Raw genomic sequence first — 17,049 nt, forward strand, 5'->3', positions numbered from 1 at the left:
CTAGGGTCCATTAGCGACACCTGACTTCTCCAACCCGTCATCCGTCGCTACGCAGTCACTCTATCATTACTCCGGTCACTAGTATATAGTAGTGCACCTGGGCAGAGGGCTCCTTGGCTTGTTCTCTAAGGATTCCCCCTCTGCTCAGGTGAGTCTGTAGCGTCCCTTCCTGTTGTAGTAGTTCACTAAGGATTCCCCCTCTGCTCAGGACTCTGATTTCGAGCCTCGCGAGGTTGCCCTTACACTTAGAGTTTCTTCTCTTTGGATCCTCCCTGCTAGGTCGGTCCCTCCGTGTGTTTCCGTAGCTTTTATTCACGCTTTGGATCCTCCCCTGCTAGGCTTTCGTCGGAGTCTCCAGGGTTGCCCTTACAATAATAATGTTATTATAGGCCAGTACTAATTTTGTACTACTTGGCAGCCAATAGCTAATTTATCTATTTTATTTTATTGTTCAGGATTTTATCATGTTGAAGTATTGAATTTATCAATATAAGTCATTGATTATGTATTTTATTAATTTGGAATATCTTACAGATATTGAAAAATGTTCTGAATCCCTGGAAGCCTTACCAACACCAAGGCTGTCACCAGAATTAAGGTCCAGATTATAGTGAAATTGGCCTTTGAAGTTTGTTTGCAGCTTTGATAACATGTTGGTCTAAATCACAGGATTTTTTAGACATCTTTCATTTCACATATTCCAAATCATCTACCATGTAGCTGACACTAAAATGCTGAAAAGTTGATCTCTTTAAGGCTGAGGAGTTCCCTTTATAGTTTAGAGTTTCATTAGCTATAGATTGCATCCTAGTACTAATCCTCTCTCTTAATATTTGGCCATTTATTGCCAAACCAAAGTTTCGGCTCTCTATGTGAAGATGAAAACCAGCAACCCCAAATTGGGAGTGGCAGTGTTTTTAATTATCCTTTTTGGGACGCAGTCACATAATGTTGCCACACCAATCAATTTGGACTGTTATCTTTTCTCTCTGCTTCCTCTGAATATATACCACCAAACCAGAAGAAGGACCCGGGCCAAAGGCCGGATCAGGAGTGGTCATGGTAGCCCCACTCGGCACAACTCTGGATCATAGCAGGAGACAGACCACCCCAAAGCCATGTGAGGGGAAGGTGGGTGGGTTGAAATGCAGCAGCCGCAGAGTGGAAAAGCAAGACATGTCAAATTTGGTATCAAAGTGAGTGTGACACAAAAGTCACAATGGATAGAAATCAGAGGTCATAATGGTTAAGGCTGATGTAGCTACATTACAAAAGTAGTGATAACTTATAATTTGCTATTTTGAATGCTCCAACAGTTAAATTTTTTGAAAAAAAATTCGGATCCCTTATTTTTGTCGCTGATCCCATCAATTGATGGATTAGTCAACGTGCGGGGTTCCCACGCCCTCTACCTTATAATAAACAGTATTTTGCCCACTTTACACATGTCGCTTGCCATCTTATCTATTGCTAGCTATGGCTTGTGCCTTACCATAGCTAGCTGGCAATTGCTTAGTATCACTGACTACTGTGAGCAGGATGTCCGTAGTTTGTTCCAAATTCATAACAACTGCTTTGCCATAACTATGGGTTAACAAAGCTACAACTATGGATTAACAAAGCATATGCCAATTAAGTGCATAATAGAGTCTCACACCACTGATACCACCCTTTGACCACACTAAGCAGGGGGTTGAAGGAACGGGGTGCATGCTCAGCCTCTGGAGCCTTTAGGCAACAACCAACTGTCCATGCCTCTGGTAATAAGTACCTGGGGTGTGCAGGTTTTGCATAAACTTGTAACTTCTACACAAAACTAGTTTGATGGACTGCTCAGACACTAATGCACATTTTACAAATACCTTTTCATAAGACCATCTAAAGTGTTGAGAACAAATAAGCAGTCTTCAAAAGGTAATTTTGGTAGCTGAGTAGAGCATGTATGACCAAAATATGTCATCACTGCTGACAGCCTATGAGGCAGTGTCTATAATGTAGACTGATATTGAGCAAATTCATTCAGCCGCAGTCTACGTCATTAATTGGACCTCTTCTCACAGACTCAGAAATTGTATTCCTGGTGCTCCAAAACATTGTTAACACCATGGTAATTCTATCGTATCCTATCCTATCCTATCCACCACCCAGACAACGGAGATTAGCTCATTTGCAGTTTTTATACCAGGGTTAGGCTACATCTTCTGGTGGGAACTGCAGTCTCTTGCTATATTGACCTGCCATCTTGACACTCACTAATCCTGGTGCATGTCAGGGGAACCTCCCTTTCGGCCCGGAGACGCGCCCGATTCCGGTCCGACTCCGGTTCCGACTCCGGTCCGGCCCTCCATCTCGCCCGCACAATCACCGATCCGTCAACGCCCTCCCGACGGTCGCCCTCCCGACGGTCGCCCTGGGACCTCGCCTGCCGACGCCGCCCAAGCCTTCTGTGCCCGACAGCGGCAGCTACGGACAAGCAGTATATAGTCAGCTACCTAGCAGGCGGACCCTTAGAGTTTCTTCTCTTTGGATCCTCCCCTGCTAGGTCAGCTTCATTTGTATTCGCTTACCAATGTTCACGCTTTGGATCCTCCCCTGCTAGGACCTTGATCTCAGGCCTCCGGGGTTGCCCTTACAGCAGAAGAAACTCTCTACGGGATCAACCGGACAAGATTGCTAGGTTCGGCGCTGACTCAGGCTCGGAATACGAGTCCGTTCCGCCCTCGTCACCGCCCCTGCCACTTGTCCCCTCCTCCTCTACTCCTGTGGTCCCCGCACCCGTCATGCCGTCCGGAGTCACTCCTACCGCAGACGCCCGGCTGGACTCACTCGAGGCGAAAATCGATAGCCTAACTGAGGCCCTTGCTTTACTCACCAACCAGGCTTCCGCTGCCGCTGCCGCCGCTAATAATGCTGGCGGACCCCAAACACCATCGCCGGAGACGTCGATTCCGACTCCGACTCCGGTCCAGGGCGACTCCGAAGCCCTTTTTGGCGACATCAACCTCGCCTCAAAATTGGTCTTGGGACCAAACCCCCCGTTCACCTTCAACGGCGACCGGAAACGCGGCCGCGCGTTCCTCTACGCGGTCCGCACCTACGCCCGCCTTGCCCCTGAGGCCTTCGTGGTCAACGGAGAGGCGAGCGAGGAAAAGGCTGTCCGCTATGCCATGTCGTTTATGGCAGAAGGACCCGCTCAGCAATGGGCGGAGCGCCACGGAAGCAAAGCCCCGTTTCCGTTTCCGTCCTGGGGCTCGTTCGTTTCGAGTTTCGACTCCGGTTCGTCGAGGAGAACGAGCAAGATCACGCTCTCTCCAAGCTGGAGACTTCCGCCTATCACATGGGTATAAAGGATGTCTACCAGTACACCGACGACTTCGAGGACCTGATAGACCTCGCCGGATTCGAAGACGCGCTGGTCAAGGTGACCAAGTTCCGCCACGGACTTGACCCCTTGATCAATAACGGAATCACGTCCTCGAACGACCCCCCGGACCTCCGGGATTACCTTAGCTGGTGCACCCGGGCCTTCCGTCAATACGAGGCCCTGGTCCGGGCCAAGCTGATCAAGTCAGCCGCCCCCAAGACGCCTGGCGGTTTGATTCGGACTCCGTTTCCGGTCAACCGCATCCCGGCTCCGGCCCCTTTCCGCCCGGTGGCTCCGGTCGTGCCACCCGTGGCCCGCGCCCCGCTCCGGCGCCTCCAGCTCCCGTCCCCATGGAGTTGGATCGCACTAGGGCTCGGGGTGCCCCTCGTCGCGCCTGCTTCAGGTGCGGCGACCCAACTCATCTCGCCGGGATTGCCCCCCCGCCGATGTCCGCTCGATGGACATCCTCGACGAGGTGATCCAACAACTCGGTGACGAGATGTTAGCGGAGTTGATCGCCCGCTACACGGACACAGCTGCCCTGCCGGAGACGGCAGCGGAGTCGATGGCCGGAGAGGATTTTGTCCCCGCGACGAGTGACTGGTGTGCCCTCGTTCGCGTCTATAAATCCTTTTGCCTCTTTGTATGATGAATGCAGTTCCTTGCCCTACAATGAGCCCGAAACGAAAGACACACCCTCTCCTGCCCCCGCCTCGACTCCGTCTCCGACTCCGCCCGCGACTCCGGTCATCGTCCTCCGCCGCCTCACTGCCTGGGAAAAGAAACTGCCCAAGCAGTACACCGTTGCCGCTGCCCCTGGGGCGAACTCCCTCCACCTCCCGTTAGAGCTCGAGTCCACCACCAGGCGCTGAAGCTCTCACTCTCTGGGCTTGTCGACTGTGGTGCCACCTCCGACTTCATTGACACGAACTATGTTGCTCGGAATGGCATTCCGGTCCGCACCCTCGATCAGCCGATTCCGGTTTTCAATGTCGATGGCACCCCCAATGACGCTGGCTCCATCAAACAGATCGCGGACTTGGTCCTGCGCTACAAGGGCCATGCCGAACGAGTTCAGCTGGCCGTCACCCATCTTGGCAAGCAAGACCTCATCCTGGGGTATTCCTGGTTGCGGAAACATAACCCAGAGATCAATTGGGAAACCAAGGAGGTCAAGATGACACGGTGCCCCCCGCAATTGCTCGACCTGCCGTGAGGAAGAGCGCGTCGAACGGACCGAGTTGCGGCGACTCCGGTCGCTTCAGAAGCGTCTCCGCTCCGGCCCGTTCCCCTCGGTCTGCGCCATGGACCTTTCTGGGTCTGATGACGGAGACGATTCCGTCTCCGGTGACGACTCCGGCCTGCCTGATCTGACACCGGACTCCGACGACGATGATGATGACGATGGTCAGCTTGAAGATGGTGACCGCATCTTCTACACCTCGTTCTGCCCCTCGGAGGAGATACGCGCTGGCAGTACTGTCTCGCAACGCCTGGCCAAAGCCTTCGCCAGGAACTCCGCCCCTCCGCCCTCCGAGATCCCGGACTGGGCTAAGGAGTTCCAGGACGTCTTCAACAAGGAGTCCTTCGACACGCTACCGGAGCGGAGAGCCTGGGACCACGCCATTGAACTCGTCCCCGACGCTAAGCCCACCAACTGCAAGGTGTACCCCATCTCGCCCCTCGAGCAACGCGAGCTCGACGCGTTCATCGAGGAAGGGCTTTCGACGGGCCAGATTCACCCCTCCAAGTCTCCGATGGCGTCTCTGGTCTTCTTCGTCAAGAAGAAGGACGGCCGACTCCGCTTCGTCCAGGACTACCGTGCTCTCAACGCGATGACTGTCAAAAACCGGTACCCCCTTCCGCTGATCAACGACCTCATCAACCGGCTCAAAGGCGCTCGTTACTTCACCAAACTCGACGTCCGTTGGGGCTTCAACAACGTCCGGATCAAGGAAGGTGACCAGTGGAAAGCGGCTTTCCGGACTAACCGAGGCCTGTTCGAGCCGTTGGTGATGTATTTCGGCCTGACAAACTCTCCCGCGACGTTCCAAACGATGATGAATGACATTTTCCAGGACCTCATCCTCTCCGAAAACATCATGATCTACCTTGACGACATCCTGATCGCCCATTCCGACCTCCGGAAACACCGGCAGATTGTCCACAATGTCCAGGAGGTCTTACGGCGACTCCGGGAGCACAAGTTGTACCTTCGAGCGGAGAAGTGCGACTTTGAAAAATCGTCAATCGAGTACCTCGGAGTCATCATCTCCCACAACCACGTTGAAATGGACCCCGTCAAGGTCGCAGGCGTCTCCGCTTGGCCGACTCCGGAAAACAAGAAGGACATTCAGCAGTTCCTTGGGTTCGCTAACTTCTACCGCAGGTTCATTCGGGACTTCTCGACCCTTGCACGCCCTCTTTTCGTGCTCACCAAGAAGGACCAGCAATGGACTTGGGGCGACGCGGAGGCCTCCGCGTTCCAAGTGATCAAGGACGCGGTCACCTCGGAACCGGTCCTGGCGATTCCGGACGACGCATGGCCTTTCCGACTCGAGGCGGACAGCTCTGATTATGCGACGGGGGCGGTTCTTTCACAATCCGCCCCGGACGGGAAGTGGCACCCTGTAGCATTCTATTCCAAAAGCTTAAATGATGTCCAGCGCAACTACGAAATCCACGACAAGGAGATGCTCGCGATCATCCGCGCACTCGAGGAGTATAGACACTTCCTCGAGGGCGCCGCGCACCCTGTCGAGATTTGGACTGACCATAATAAGAATTTGGAGTACTTCAGGAAGACGCAGCACCTCAACCGGAGACAGGCCCGGTGGTCTCTGTACCTCTCCCGGTTCGACTTCACGCTGCACCACAAGCCTGGCCGCGATATGGGTCGGCCTGACGCCCTCTCCCGGAGACCCGACCACGGAGTCGATTCCGACAACTCCGATGTCGTCCTTCTGCGGCCTGAACTCTTCCACGTCCGCGCACTCGAGGGCGTTTCCGTTTCCGGTCCCGGCTCTGAACTCCTCCGCGACATCCGTGATGCCCTCTCCGGTGAGCCTGACCTGGAGGAGCCCGTCGCACTAGCGGCCCGGCAACTTCTTAAGGTTCAAGGTCAAGCTCGAGGCCCCCGCTCCTCACGTTCTGACGAGTGGGCCGTCTCCGGCGGTCTTCTCCATTTCCGAGGAAAAATTGTCGTACCAAAGGACAAGGACCTCCGGAGACGCATCATTGAGCTCTGCCATGACACCCGAGTCGCCGGACACGCAGGTCGTTTCAAGACCCTGGAGTTGGTCTCCCGGAACTACTGGTGGCCTCAGATGTCTCGCCATATTGGCCGGTATGTTGCGACCTGTGACTTGTGCTGTCGCACCAAGGCACTCCGGAGACTGCCCCACGGAGAACTGCACCCCACGGAAACGCCCCCGGAACGCTGGCATACCATCTCCGTCGACTTCATCGTAGAGCTTCCTGAAGCCCATGGGTACGACGCGATCATGGTCGTCGTTGACACCCTCGGAAAGCGCGCCCACTTCTCAGAGTGTCATACGACGGTCGATGCAGTAGGGGCAGCCCGCCTCTACTACCGGAATGTCTGGCGGCACCACGGGACTCCGGAGAAGTACGTCTCCGACCGCGGCTCGCAGTTCATCGCGGACTTCACCCGAGAACTTTGGCGTCTAATCGGCATCAAGCCCGCCACGTCCACCGCGTACCACCCACAGACAGACGGTCAGACAGAGCGCGTCAACCAGGAGCTGGAGCAGTACTTGCGGATCTTCACCAACTACCAGCAGGACGACTGGGATGAGCTGATTCCGGCCGCGGAGTTCGCCTACAACAACCATGTTCACTCCTCCACGCAGCAGGTCCCCTTCATGACGGACACGGGACGGCTCCCGCGCATGGGCTTCGAACCCGGAGTCCGTTCCGCCATGGAGTCAGTGAACGAGTTCCGCGACCGGATCGCCACTGGTGTTGCTGAAGCCAAGGCCGCGCTCACTAAGGCCAAAGAGGAGTACAAGCGCTACTACGACCGGAGACGGACTCCGTCTCCGGAGTTTAAGGTTGGCGACCGTGTTTGGCTGGATGCCTCTGACATCAGGACGACTCGCCCCTCGGAAAAGTTCTCCCATCGCCGCCTCGGACCGTTCAAGATAGTCGCGGAGATCAGCAAAGGTGCCTACAAGCTCGACCTCCCTCCGCGCTACTCGAAGCTCCACCCGGTCTTCCCCGTCGTCAAGCTCGAGCTCGCCCAGGACGACCCCTTCGACGGACGCCCCGGCTACGACCAGCCCCCTCCGGACCTCGAGGACGGAGTCCCGGAGTGGGAAGTAGAGGAAATCCTGGACGCAAGGGTGAGGTATAAACGGCTGAACTACTTTGTCAGATGGAAAGGCTACGACACATCGCACGACCAATGGGTCCGCTTCGACCGCGTCTTCGCCCCGGAGAAAATTGCGGAGTTCTATCGTAAGTACCCTGGCAAGCCACGACACATCGCCTCCGCGACCTTCGACTCGATTCCGTTCCGGTCTATGCGTCGGGACGCCGCATTCAAAGGGGGGGGGTGATGTCAGGGGAACCTCCCTTTTGGCCCGGAGACGCGCCCGATTCCGGTCCGACTCCGGTTCCGACTCCGGTCCGGCCCTCCATCTCGCCCGCACAATCACCGATCCGTCAACACCCTCCCGACGGTCGCCCTGGGACCTTGCCTGCGACGCCGCCCAAGCCTTCTGTGCCCGACAGCGGCAGCTACGGACAAGCAGTATATAGTCAGCTACCTAGCAGGCGGTCCGGCGGACCCTTAGAGTTTCTTCTCTTTGGATCCTCCCCTGCTAGGTCAGCTTCATTTGTATTCGCTTACCAATGTTCACGCTTTGGATCCTCCCCTGCTAGGACCTTGATCTCAGGCCTCCGGGGTTGCCCTTACAGTGCAGCCAGTTGAGCTGTTGGTATGACATAAAAATAAAATATCCATATGTACTTTGAAATATCCATATGTACTTGTAGTCTTTGAGTAAATCTCAAGTCTGAGAACAGCAAGAAGTATGACATATGTCTAGCAAGGTCACAGTTCGGCTCTCTGCCGCTTGCGGCCTTATCCCCCCTCATTAAATTTCATACTCCAAAGCAGTTCAGTCACTTTCCAAATATGTTTTCTTTCTGAGTAGTATTGTCCAAAGATATGATATGGATTACGGAATACACATATAACATGGAAAATAAGTACAGATACGATATGTAGAATCAGTGTCCGTATCATATCATATCGTTTTAATAGATAGCAAGTGCCAATATTTAAGGTTTTATCATACCTTCTAGGTCCGAAATGGCTACTTGTGTGAGTTTTTGGACACTGTATACCTTTCCACTGTGATTAAAGCTTATTCTAGATCATTTTATAAACAAAATATGAATATAATACACTAAATAAGCCCTCAATACAATATATATACAATATGATATGCCAAATTTCGTATCATATCCTTCTTTGGGCAACACTATTTCTAAGGCTATGCTAGCATAATATGTTCAAGAGTGTCTGGACTCTTACTGGCTTTATTTGTCCCAAACAAGTTGAAGTTGTTGGCATTACTGAGCATGAACAAATCTTGCATCTTGTATCTTGTATCTTGCATCACCCTCAACTTCCCTGGGAAATCACAAGTCAATAGTATACCACTAGTAGTACAGTTGATCCTATTTTGCCCAAAAAGAAAATCCAAATCCAATCCTGCTTGTCCCATATGCCTCCATCAATAATCTGTATGGTAATGCTTCTCCTGCCTGACGGTAACAACAACAGGCAGCACGACCTCCGAGCTTCCGTCCCCGCTCTCCAGATCCTCCTTCGTCCGCCGCCCAAAGCCCGTGCTGTCCATCGGGATAGAGTCCGCGTCCGACTGATAGTGTGTCTCGACGTCCTGGCGGATGCGCAGCACTGTCGGCGACTGGTCGTGGCTGAGAATCGTCTTGCGGGCGTTGGAGGTGGTTGACTGCGCCGAGTTGCCCGGCATCAATGCGCGGTTGTTCAAATTGGACAGCATGGACCTAGATTCCGGAGACGTCCATAAGAAAAAAAAGCATTGGAATGGAAGGTCATGCACAGAGTATATATCCGTCCAAGGGTCATCTCAATCATGGTGGCAGTGTTGAGCTCTGGCTGCGCTTGAAAGACGATGATCGAGACTACGCTGTTTTCCATGTCAAAACGGCTCCAAAAGCGAGGAAATAAGACATACGTGAGGAGTGTCGTGAGAGTTCCGTTCCGCAGGGATGCGATGGTCAGTCGGCGTAATAAGCTATCAAAACGTTGAGTGAAGTAGCCCAAGCTAGCAATCGACAACGAACTTTTTGGTGTCTGCAAAGTCTGATCGTAGGGACCTGAATTTCCACACAAGGAGCACAGTGATGAGGAGATCAGCGACAGCGGCGCCGGATAACCAGACTATAGTGATGCGCTGTTATTCTATAATAGTCCGGAGGAGATGGTACTCACTGGTCACTTCGCGCACCAGAGAATCACGTCCCACGTAGGTTGGGTCATTGATCAAGTGGGAAGCGACCAAACAACCGCCCACCACGCCTGTCAAGACGAGAAGGACAATGATGGGGAGCCAGAACCACTGTCTCGTTCTGGAGGCTTGATGAGACAGAGGTTTCAAACGCGGGAAAAACTCACAAGGTGTAGATCATCTTGACCAGCCAGGCTTGAACAATCATGGCGGTAAGGGTCGTGCCCAGGACATAGGCAGGCATACACCAAGGTCTAGAGTTCTTTCAGCTTTGAAATTACGCTCATTCGGTTGAGCTTACTGTATTCCTAGATATGCTTCGTTTCCCCAATGCGTAACGGTGTAAAGATAGCATGACACCATGACCGCAACGGTGGTGACGGTATCAGAGACAAGGGCACCGAGAACGCAAGCCTTGTTGAACCATTGGTCTATAGAGTCAAATCCAATCAGATTTTGAGAGCGCAAGTCGAGAAATTCTACCTTTGGAATACTTGATGAAGTACCGGATCGTTTGAGTGATCTGTAGAGTGTAAAGGCTACAGTATTTGGTTAGCTTTGACCAAACGCGAGGGCGAAGCATTACGCCGTGTTGATCCAAGAGGCAATCAAGAGACATCCAATTGTCAAGTCAGGCTGGACCATTTTGGGGACAGAGGGGTGAACGGAATGAGGATGGATTCGAAGCCTTTCGCAGTTGCTTTTATTCGACCGAGCTAACCTCCTTGCACCGACGTTGCGCGATTGCCTCCCTTCGCCCTCGATCGAGCAGGGGTTTGAGAAAAGGTCTAGATGCTCCGAGGAATTTCGCTTTGGTTTGTCTGCCTCGGTTGACAGTATTCATGGGGAGACAGGTAAAGGGGCCGAACTGAGGAACCAAGTGTCCGTCGGACTGCAAACACAATCAAGACAATAGAGAGACAGAGGATAGGACGAGCCAGGAACGAAAGTGTTGCCGCAACACAAATGGTGAATTGGTAGCTTGCGATTGAGTAAGACATATAAAGTGCGATTCCAGTGGTACAAGAAAGATACATAAACAGAATTTCTGCTCTAATCAACCTGGAATAGATTGGCAAAAGTTAAAGCGACGAAGGAACACTTGCCAGATTTGCGTCGTGCCTTGCCTTTGCGTGAGGAAGACGGTGGAGCCTTCTCGTAGGCGTTCGTGGTGGGCGGTGGCTGCTCCAGTTGTGTGATCGTTGAATCAATTTCAGCGGCGCCATCAGAGTCGGAATGTGGGTGAGGATGGGATCGTTCGTGTTGTCGTTGCTCTAATCTCCGTCTCGCTGCGATTCTCGCATCATACTCCTCTCCTGACGAGTCGTCTCCAGAATCAGACGAGTCGCTTTCTGAGGAGGACTCGTCGAAATTGCGCGGTTTGTGGTAGATGCAGCAGACTTTGGGGTTGGTAAGCGACAAGGTATCACAAGTAGAAACACGCACTCTTGGATGATTTCCGTCCACAACCTTCGTTGTCAACAACATCGGCATCCCACACAACCCGTCTCCTGCCCGCTGACCGTGGTGGAAGCTCGCCACGGAGCCGCAATGTTCCGACCTCACTTGGTCCCTCTCCACTGTCGCTTACTTCTCCGGAACCATCCTCCTCCTGTGGCGGTGCGCTGGTAATCGTCATGGTGCGCGAGCCATCTCCCGGCGCGCTTGTGTTGGGTCGACGTCGAGTTGCTACAGCCATTGTGGTTGGCGAAGACAAGTAAAAGTCATGTGACTGTGACTCATACAAGACTGCAAGAGTTGTTCGTTCCAGTTATTTGCATTTATATACATCTGAATTACAGTACAGAGCAAAGCAGTAGCGACGCGTTATTGGGTATGGTGAGAGCGTGCGAAATGTGAATGACGAAGGTGAGTGAGTGCGGTAATTTTACACGAATGCGATGCTGAGGAATGCAACAATCCATCTCCAGGATGCAGTGAGTTTGTCGAAGGCGAAGGGCGAAAGAGTAGAGACACATATCATCCGTAGTAAATGCCTCGGGGAGTGGTCGATATGGGTTGGAAGTCCGTTCGCCCAGAGTCGATAAAGTGGGAGACAACCCGTGCCCAGTCGTCGCGGATGTCCCAAGTAATCTTGGAAGGCGGGTCGACTTCGACGGGCATGACCTGGCTGACAGAGCCGCATTGGATAATGATAACGGCGGTACCGATTCCACCAGCAGCGCGACACCGCTCTTCCCGACGTTGGATGTCTGCAATGACGAGTGGATCACAGATGTAGGTTCGGGGAACGATGTGGGTTGCGGCAATCGAGAATCTTCAAGAGGGAATCAGTAACGAGTAACGAACAACAAAATTTTCGAAACGCACCGACGATGAGACTCGGTATTTGCCGTTGGGCTGAGCTCAATAAGGAGGGCATTTTGCCGAATGTTGGCGGGAATGCGTTTGAGTTGGAGGGCCTGGAAGCCGGCCCAACCAAACAGGGCGGCATGGGCAGAAGTGAATTTGCGCAAGTTCTTCGCAACATTATCCCCTCCAAAACCGGATGCTTGCTCGACAGTATGTTGGCAGATCGCTTTGTGCGATGGCCAATGGACCTTTTGGCAGGCGGGTGAGCAGTATTGTGTTGTCATCTGTTAGTGATGAGCCAAAAAGGTCCAACCGGAAACAAATGGCGACATACGCATCCACCACATAGTCTAAACTTTGAAACAGTGGGAGTCTCGACGGCTCCGCATTGGTCGCAAATCCGGTAACCCCGTTGGCGCATGGAGGCATGAGTGGGAGGCGTGTGGTAGTTGGCGGCAGCAGGCTGGGCGTAGTAGGTGGCCATGGTGACTCGTCGGTGAGTAGTCGATTGGGTCGAATGACTCGTTGAAGATCGCCAATTGTCGGAATCGCTTTTATAACGAATCGAGTGCTGTCCATGGCGCACCGCTTGATCGAGTTGGAGAACAAAAAAAGAGGTTCCGTCAGCCGAGGTCCTTTTGTTTCAAGCTGGAGGAAGCCAATTTTGAGAGATGCCAGCATGGCAGAAGTTATAACCCCGCGCAGACGAAACAATACGAGGGAGAGACACAAAAGAAGAGATCACGTCACAAATTCCCTTTTTCAGAATTTCCACAATAAAGCTGCAGATCAGCATCCACGGGTCCTCCCAATCCAGGAATTTGAAAGCAGGCCGACTCGCACACCCGCCTCTCCACGCTAATTGTTCACTGCTTTCATCTCAGCCGCAAAAAAACAACGGCGCTTGCGCGGGTTTTGAAGGCTTTCGACGAGACACCCCTGTGTGGCGTCATACAGCACCTGTTGAGCTCTTCTCTTTCACACAAAGAGGCTATCCCTGGCTTGGGCGATACCGACAACACGTTCTACATCCTTTGTTGAGATATTGATCAAGTTTGCCGAACACTCAACGTCGCTAGCGCTTTGCTTTGCTGTCGTCAAGCGCTTCTTGCTCCAAATATCGCAAGCGCTCGTCTTGTTCTGGTCCAACTCGCTCTGTGATCAGCTCCCCAGTGTCCAACAATCACTCGGTAGCGAACCTGGCCTCTGATACCCGGCGATTACAAGCCAAAATAGCAAAAAACCGCCCAGCGACCATTGGCCAGGGCTTCAAACTAGGAGGATTAGACGCCACTAATTCGCATTCAACTAGCGCTCGAAGATGGAGACAAAACGGAATCTCTTCTTTCCTTCGTTTCATCGTTGTTTCGCCTATTCTTGGGTAAATTTCAAACAGCGGCCATTGCGGTTGGAAGATTGTCGACGTGTGTCCTGCCAGTGTGGATTGTGGTTCGATATACCTCCAAAAGATGCTATCATCGTCTGTAAACTGCTACCGTTTGTTGCTCCTAACTCGAAACTCGCGCGTGGACTGGCGATAGCCCAAACGTGTCCCAAAACTCGCTGGAATCGAGCACCCGTCCAAGATCCGCTTTGTCTCGGGGTAAAACTTTCACTCCTGCCTCCTTCATCAGCTCGCGGACCCATATTGCTGGCGCATCTTCCGGTGGCGCCGAGCCCGCCCTCCACGCACTTGCCAGGTCCCACCAATCATAGACACGCCCGTCAGTGAGAAGCCACCGTTCTCCGGCGGCCGTTGCAAAATCGTTATGGATGGCCAGAATGGCACGCGCAACGTCTTCCCCGTGTATCAGATGTAGACTTCCCTGTAGTACATTTTTTTAGCTTTTTGCCTTCGAGTATGCATTCTCACCTTGGCTGCCAAAGCCTCTTTGGTAGATGCAACACGCCCGAGCCAGTTCCGTGGTATGCGTTGGCCGCCCCAGAGACCAGCAAGATTGAGCACAGTCGTGGATGCAACACCCCTCGAATGCAGGCCAAGAAGCTCCTCCTCTGCGTTGGCGCGGCCCGTGAGCGAAATTGGTGAGTGTCGGTCCAGAATGTTAGTGGTTACAGCGGAGGCGACAGAATTCTGGGCGGGTACAATCAATGAAATACGTGCTCCAAAGGTTCAATCCAACTTGCAGAGTCCCAGATACTGGTCGCGCCGAGTTGGATGAACCCCGTCGCTGGTGTCAATGTGTGCCTTGTGGCGAGGTAGAGCTTCACAAGTCGTTCCGACGCGCCGCGAAGCGTTATAGGAAACGTAATCAAGACAGTCGTTGCGTCCGGCAGGAGTCGGTAGGGTTCTTCGTCTTCCGAGTCAGGCTGAAATTCGAATTTTATCGTCGAAGAGGCCCCGCTGCGCGTCGTGGACGCGAAAGTGATGTCTGATTTCTTGCAGAGAGGCACAAGGAACGTCGATGTCCATCCCGCTCCGAGAATAAGAATGTCAACAGACGACATCGGTGTTCGAGTCGAAACAATCCGACTGCTGAGCAAATCATGATACAATCGATCAATTGATCAAACACGGTCACGAGTGCCAACAACATGAATAATCTCTGACCAGAAACCAAGTCAACAACGCAATCATGTTCTGAGTGCAATGAGCTTCGGCTTCGCCGTTCGAAGCCTTTCTGCTGCAGCCGATATCACCTGGCCAACGTGTAAAAAATTGGAAACTGTTTTGCCATCGACAACTGCTGCAGCCCGGACCATCGACTCGAGGCCAAGATTCCAAACGAGGGTAAGTCCTTTTAGACTACTGTGAGTACCACCAACGGGAAGTATCACAAAAATCAGGCCCAAAGCCGTGTCAGAAACAGCTATGCTGCTAGACCTACTAGTAGCAGGTGGCCAGCCGGAGGGCGGATGGGAGAGAGTCATGTTCAATGGGAAATTCACATAATTGAATGATGCACGGAGTGGGAGTGTCCGCTTTTGCGTCCAGCCTCGAGTCAGATCTTCCAATCTGTCTATTAAATCATGCTGCAGGACCCGTGAAGCGAAATGCAGGTCTTCTTCAGTTAGACTGTGACTTGGCTGTGTTGAACTTGAAGCTGTGTCATGGAACGTCAGAAGACCAGGTGATAATGTGCATCAATACGCTGACCAATCGTAATAGTAGGGGAAGGTGTACACTTTGTGCCATGCTTGCGCGTCCAATCGATCCTCTGACATTCTTTAGAGCAGTAATTCACTGTTAAACAAACTCCACATCGCAGTATCGCGGGTTTGACACACTTATGCATTGTCAGCGGTGAATCATCTCATAATCTGGAGTAGGACCTCATATAAGTTGCAAGAATCTTGACGGAGCTCGCTGGAAATTGCATGGTCACGTCGCTTTTGAGCATCATGTAACAAATCTTGCCAGATGGTGGCAGATGGTGAGGTGGGCGATGGAAATCTGTCTTGATGCCAGGGATTGGAAAGGGCTCCTTGAACAAGGTCAAGTACGTTCTCCATTCGGCGCAAGACTGAGAGATACACAAAAAATTTAGGCAAGTATTGTCGTAGTAGTCGGCCCTGGAAGAGTATAGGCGAGTCGCCTATACTCTTCCAGGGCTGGTGAGGCTGGAGAGAGCGAGTCTATCCAAGCACAAGCACGAAACAAACCAATACCCAGTCCTTGCTCCAAAGCTAGGACCAAGCCCCAGATGCCATTTGAGAACAGGTAATTGTTGAGGAATACACAAATATGCTCAATAGCTGTTCCGACTAGTCCGGCCGTGGTGCTATTGAATGGTTTTGATGTCAACCAGACGAGTGATTCCACGACCAGGATAGGCGAGCGCTTCTTAAGTAATGACTGCTGGAGGGACGTTGAATGGAAAGCAATTAGATTGTCCAAGTTTGCTTGAAAGGTGCCTATGACCGCAGAATCAGATGCATCCAAGTGCAACGCCTTCAAGCTCTTGTTGAAATGGCCCATTGCTGCCGCCGCACTTTCACCTGAGCTATAATCAACAATAGCAAGAAAGGCGTCGAGCTTTGGAGAAGGTAATGTAAAAAGGTAGAGCGGGAGGAGAGTGGCGGCACTGGGGGGATTTCCGTGGGGGAAAAGCTCTTTGAGTTGCAGATAGAATTCATGAGCCTCAGTTTGGCCATTTACTTCGAATTTCCATATGGACGCGACGAGATATAGTGCTGTTGGCGTATTTTGAACCAAAGTTCGAAGGGACTCGGCATGTGCGTAGGTCTGGAGAAGCGACACAATAGTTATGAATGCGTGTCCCGGGGATCCAACCTGCCGAGCAAGCCTCGGATTGTCATCGTCCGTTGCGACAATAGCGCGAGCGTAGAGAAGCAACGCGGACGACGTCAATGGCCAACATGAGGCCAAAGTTTTAGTAACATTGTCTGGTATGAAAACAATGTGTGTTGGAGAACTATTGCTTAAGCGACGAATAATGGTGAGTATGATGGTCAATGCGGCACCAGAAACCTCAGGCTGTGCTTGTCCAGGAGGGGTCACGGTGCCGCTGCTAACTGGGAGTTCAATCGAGATTGGGACAGGTGCGGCAATTGTCGGGGCCAGGTATGGCACAGTCGCCTCGATGATAAGATTTTCAGTCAGCTCTGATTTGGGGCATGCTTCTATGGCCTCTATCATGTCGAGCAGCACCTGGAGAGCATCCGGATTCGTCATTTGAGGCTTGGCTTGGAGTCGCTGGAGGAGGCGAAGCTGCAATGTTTTAGCATGACAGTGGCTCTTTTGGTTTTTGAATCAATCACAATGTGCGAAGCGTTGGCCATTGGGGTTGTCGTTCGAGGCAAGAGAAAATGATTACGTTGTCAATGTTCCACGGTCACGGGATCTATGACGAGGAACAAATTGGAATC

General features: G+C 52.4%; 5 protein-coding genes across 5 annotated transcripts; all 5 read right to left on the minus strand.

Moving 5' to 3' along the window:
- Window positions 1-9,129: 9,129 nt before the first annotated feature.
- MIND_00281400 (uncharacterized protein) lies at window positions 9,130-10,533 on the minus strand (the record flags this gene model as incomplete). Its single annotated transcript, XM_037359684.1, has 9 exons — window positions 9,130-9,424; window positions 9,481-9,567; window positions 9,616-9,675; window positions 9,725-9,821; window positions 9,873-10,009; window positions 10,056-10,142; window positions 10,190-10,319; window positions 10,372-10,427; window positions 10,475-10,533. The coding sequence occupies 9 exons, from the start codon at window positions 10,531-10,533 to the stop codon at window positions 9,130-9,132; spliced, it is 1,008 nt and encodes a 335-aa protein (XP_037224779.1).
- Window positions 10,534-10,941: 408 nt separating this feature from the next.
- MIND_00281500 (uncharacterized protein) lies at window positions 10,942-11,587 on the minus strand (the record flags this gene model as incomplete). Its single annotated transcript, XM_037359685.1, has 2 exons — window positions 10,942-11,288; window positions 11,335-11,587. The coding sequence occupies 2 exons, from the start codon at window positions 11,585-11,587 to the stop codon at window positions 10,942-10,944; spliced, it is 600 nt and encodes a 199-aa protein (XP_037224780.1).
- A 281-nt stretch (window positions 11,588-11,868) lies between these two features.
- MIND_00281600 (MYND-type domain-containing protein) lies at window positions 11,869-12,685 on the minus strand (the record flags this gene model as incomplete). Its single annotated transcript, XM_037359686.1, has 3 exons — window positions 11,869-12,166; window positions 12,220-12,485; window positions 12,536-12,685. 3 exons carry the CDS (start codon window positions 12,683-12,685, stop codon window positions 11,869-11,871), a joined length of 714 nt encoding a protein of 237 aa, XP_037224781.1.
- A 1,024-nt stretch (window positions 12,686-13,709) lies between these two features.
- On the minus strand, window positions 13,710-14,667 carry MIND_00281700 (uncharacterized protein; the record flags this gene model as incomplete). The annotated part of the gene is made up of 3 exons (XM_037359687.1): window positions 13,710-14,027; window positions 14,075-14,322; window positions 14,361-14,667. 3 exons carry the CDS (start codon window positions 14,665-14,667, stop codon window positions 13,710-13,712), a joined length of 873 nt encoding a protein of 290 aa, XP_037224782.1.
- Window positions 14,668-15,703: 1,036 nt separating this feature from the next.
- MIND_00281800 (FAD/NAD(P)-binding domain-containing protein) lies at window positions 15,704-16,977 on the minus strand (the record flags this gene model as incomplete). The annotated part of the gene is made up of 2 exons (XM_037359688.1): window positions 16,942-16,977; window positions 15,704-16,891 (listed from the first exon to the last, which is right to left on the minus strand). Exons 1-2 carry the CDS (start codon window positions 16,960-16,962, stop codon window positions 15,704-15,706), a joined length of 1,209 nt encoding a protein of 402 aa, XP_037224783.1. The 5' UTR covers window positions 16,963-16,977.
- Between the last annotated feature and the right edge of the window lie 72 nt (window positions 16,978-17,049).

This window comes from Mycena indigotica (assembly GCF_014461135.1).
Source record: "Mycena indigotica strain 171206Taipei chromosome Unknown Mind.scaff0002, whole genome shotgun sequence".
Taxonomy (NCBI): Eukaryota; Fungi; Basidiomycota; class Agaricomycetes; order Agaricales; family Mycenaceae; genus Mycena; species Mycena indigotica.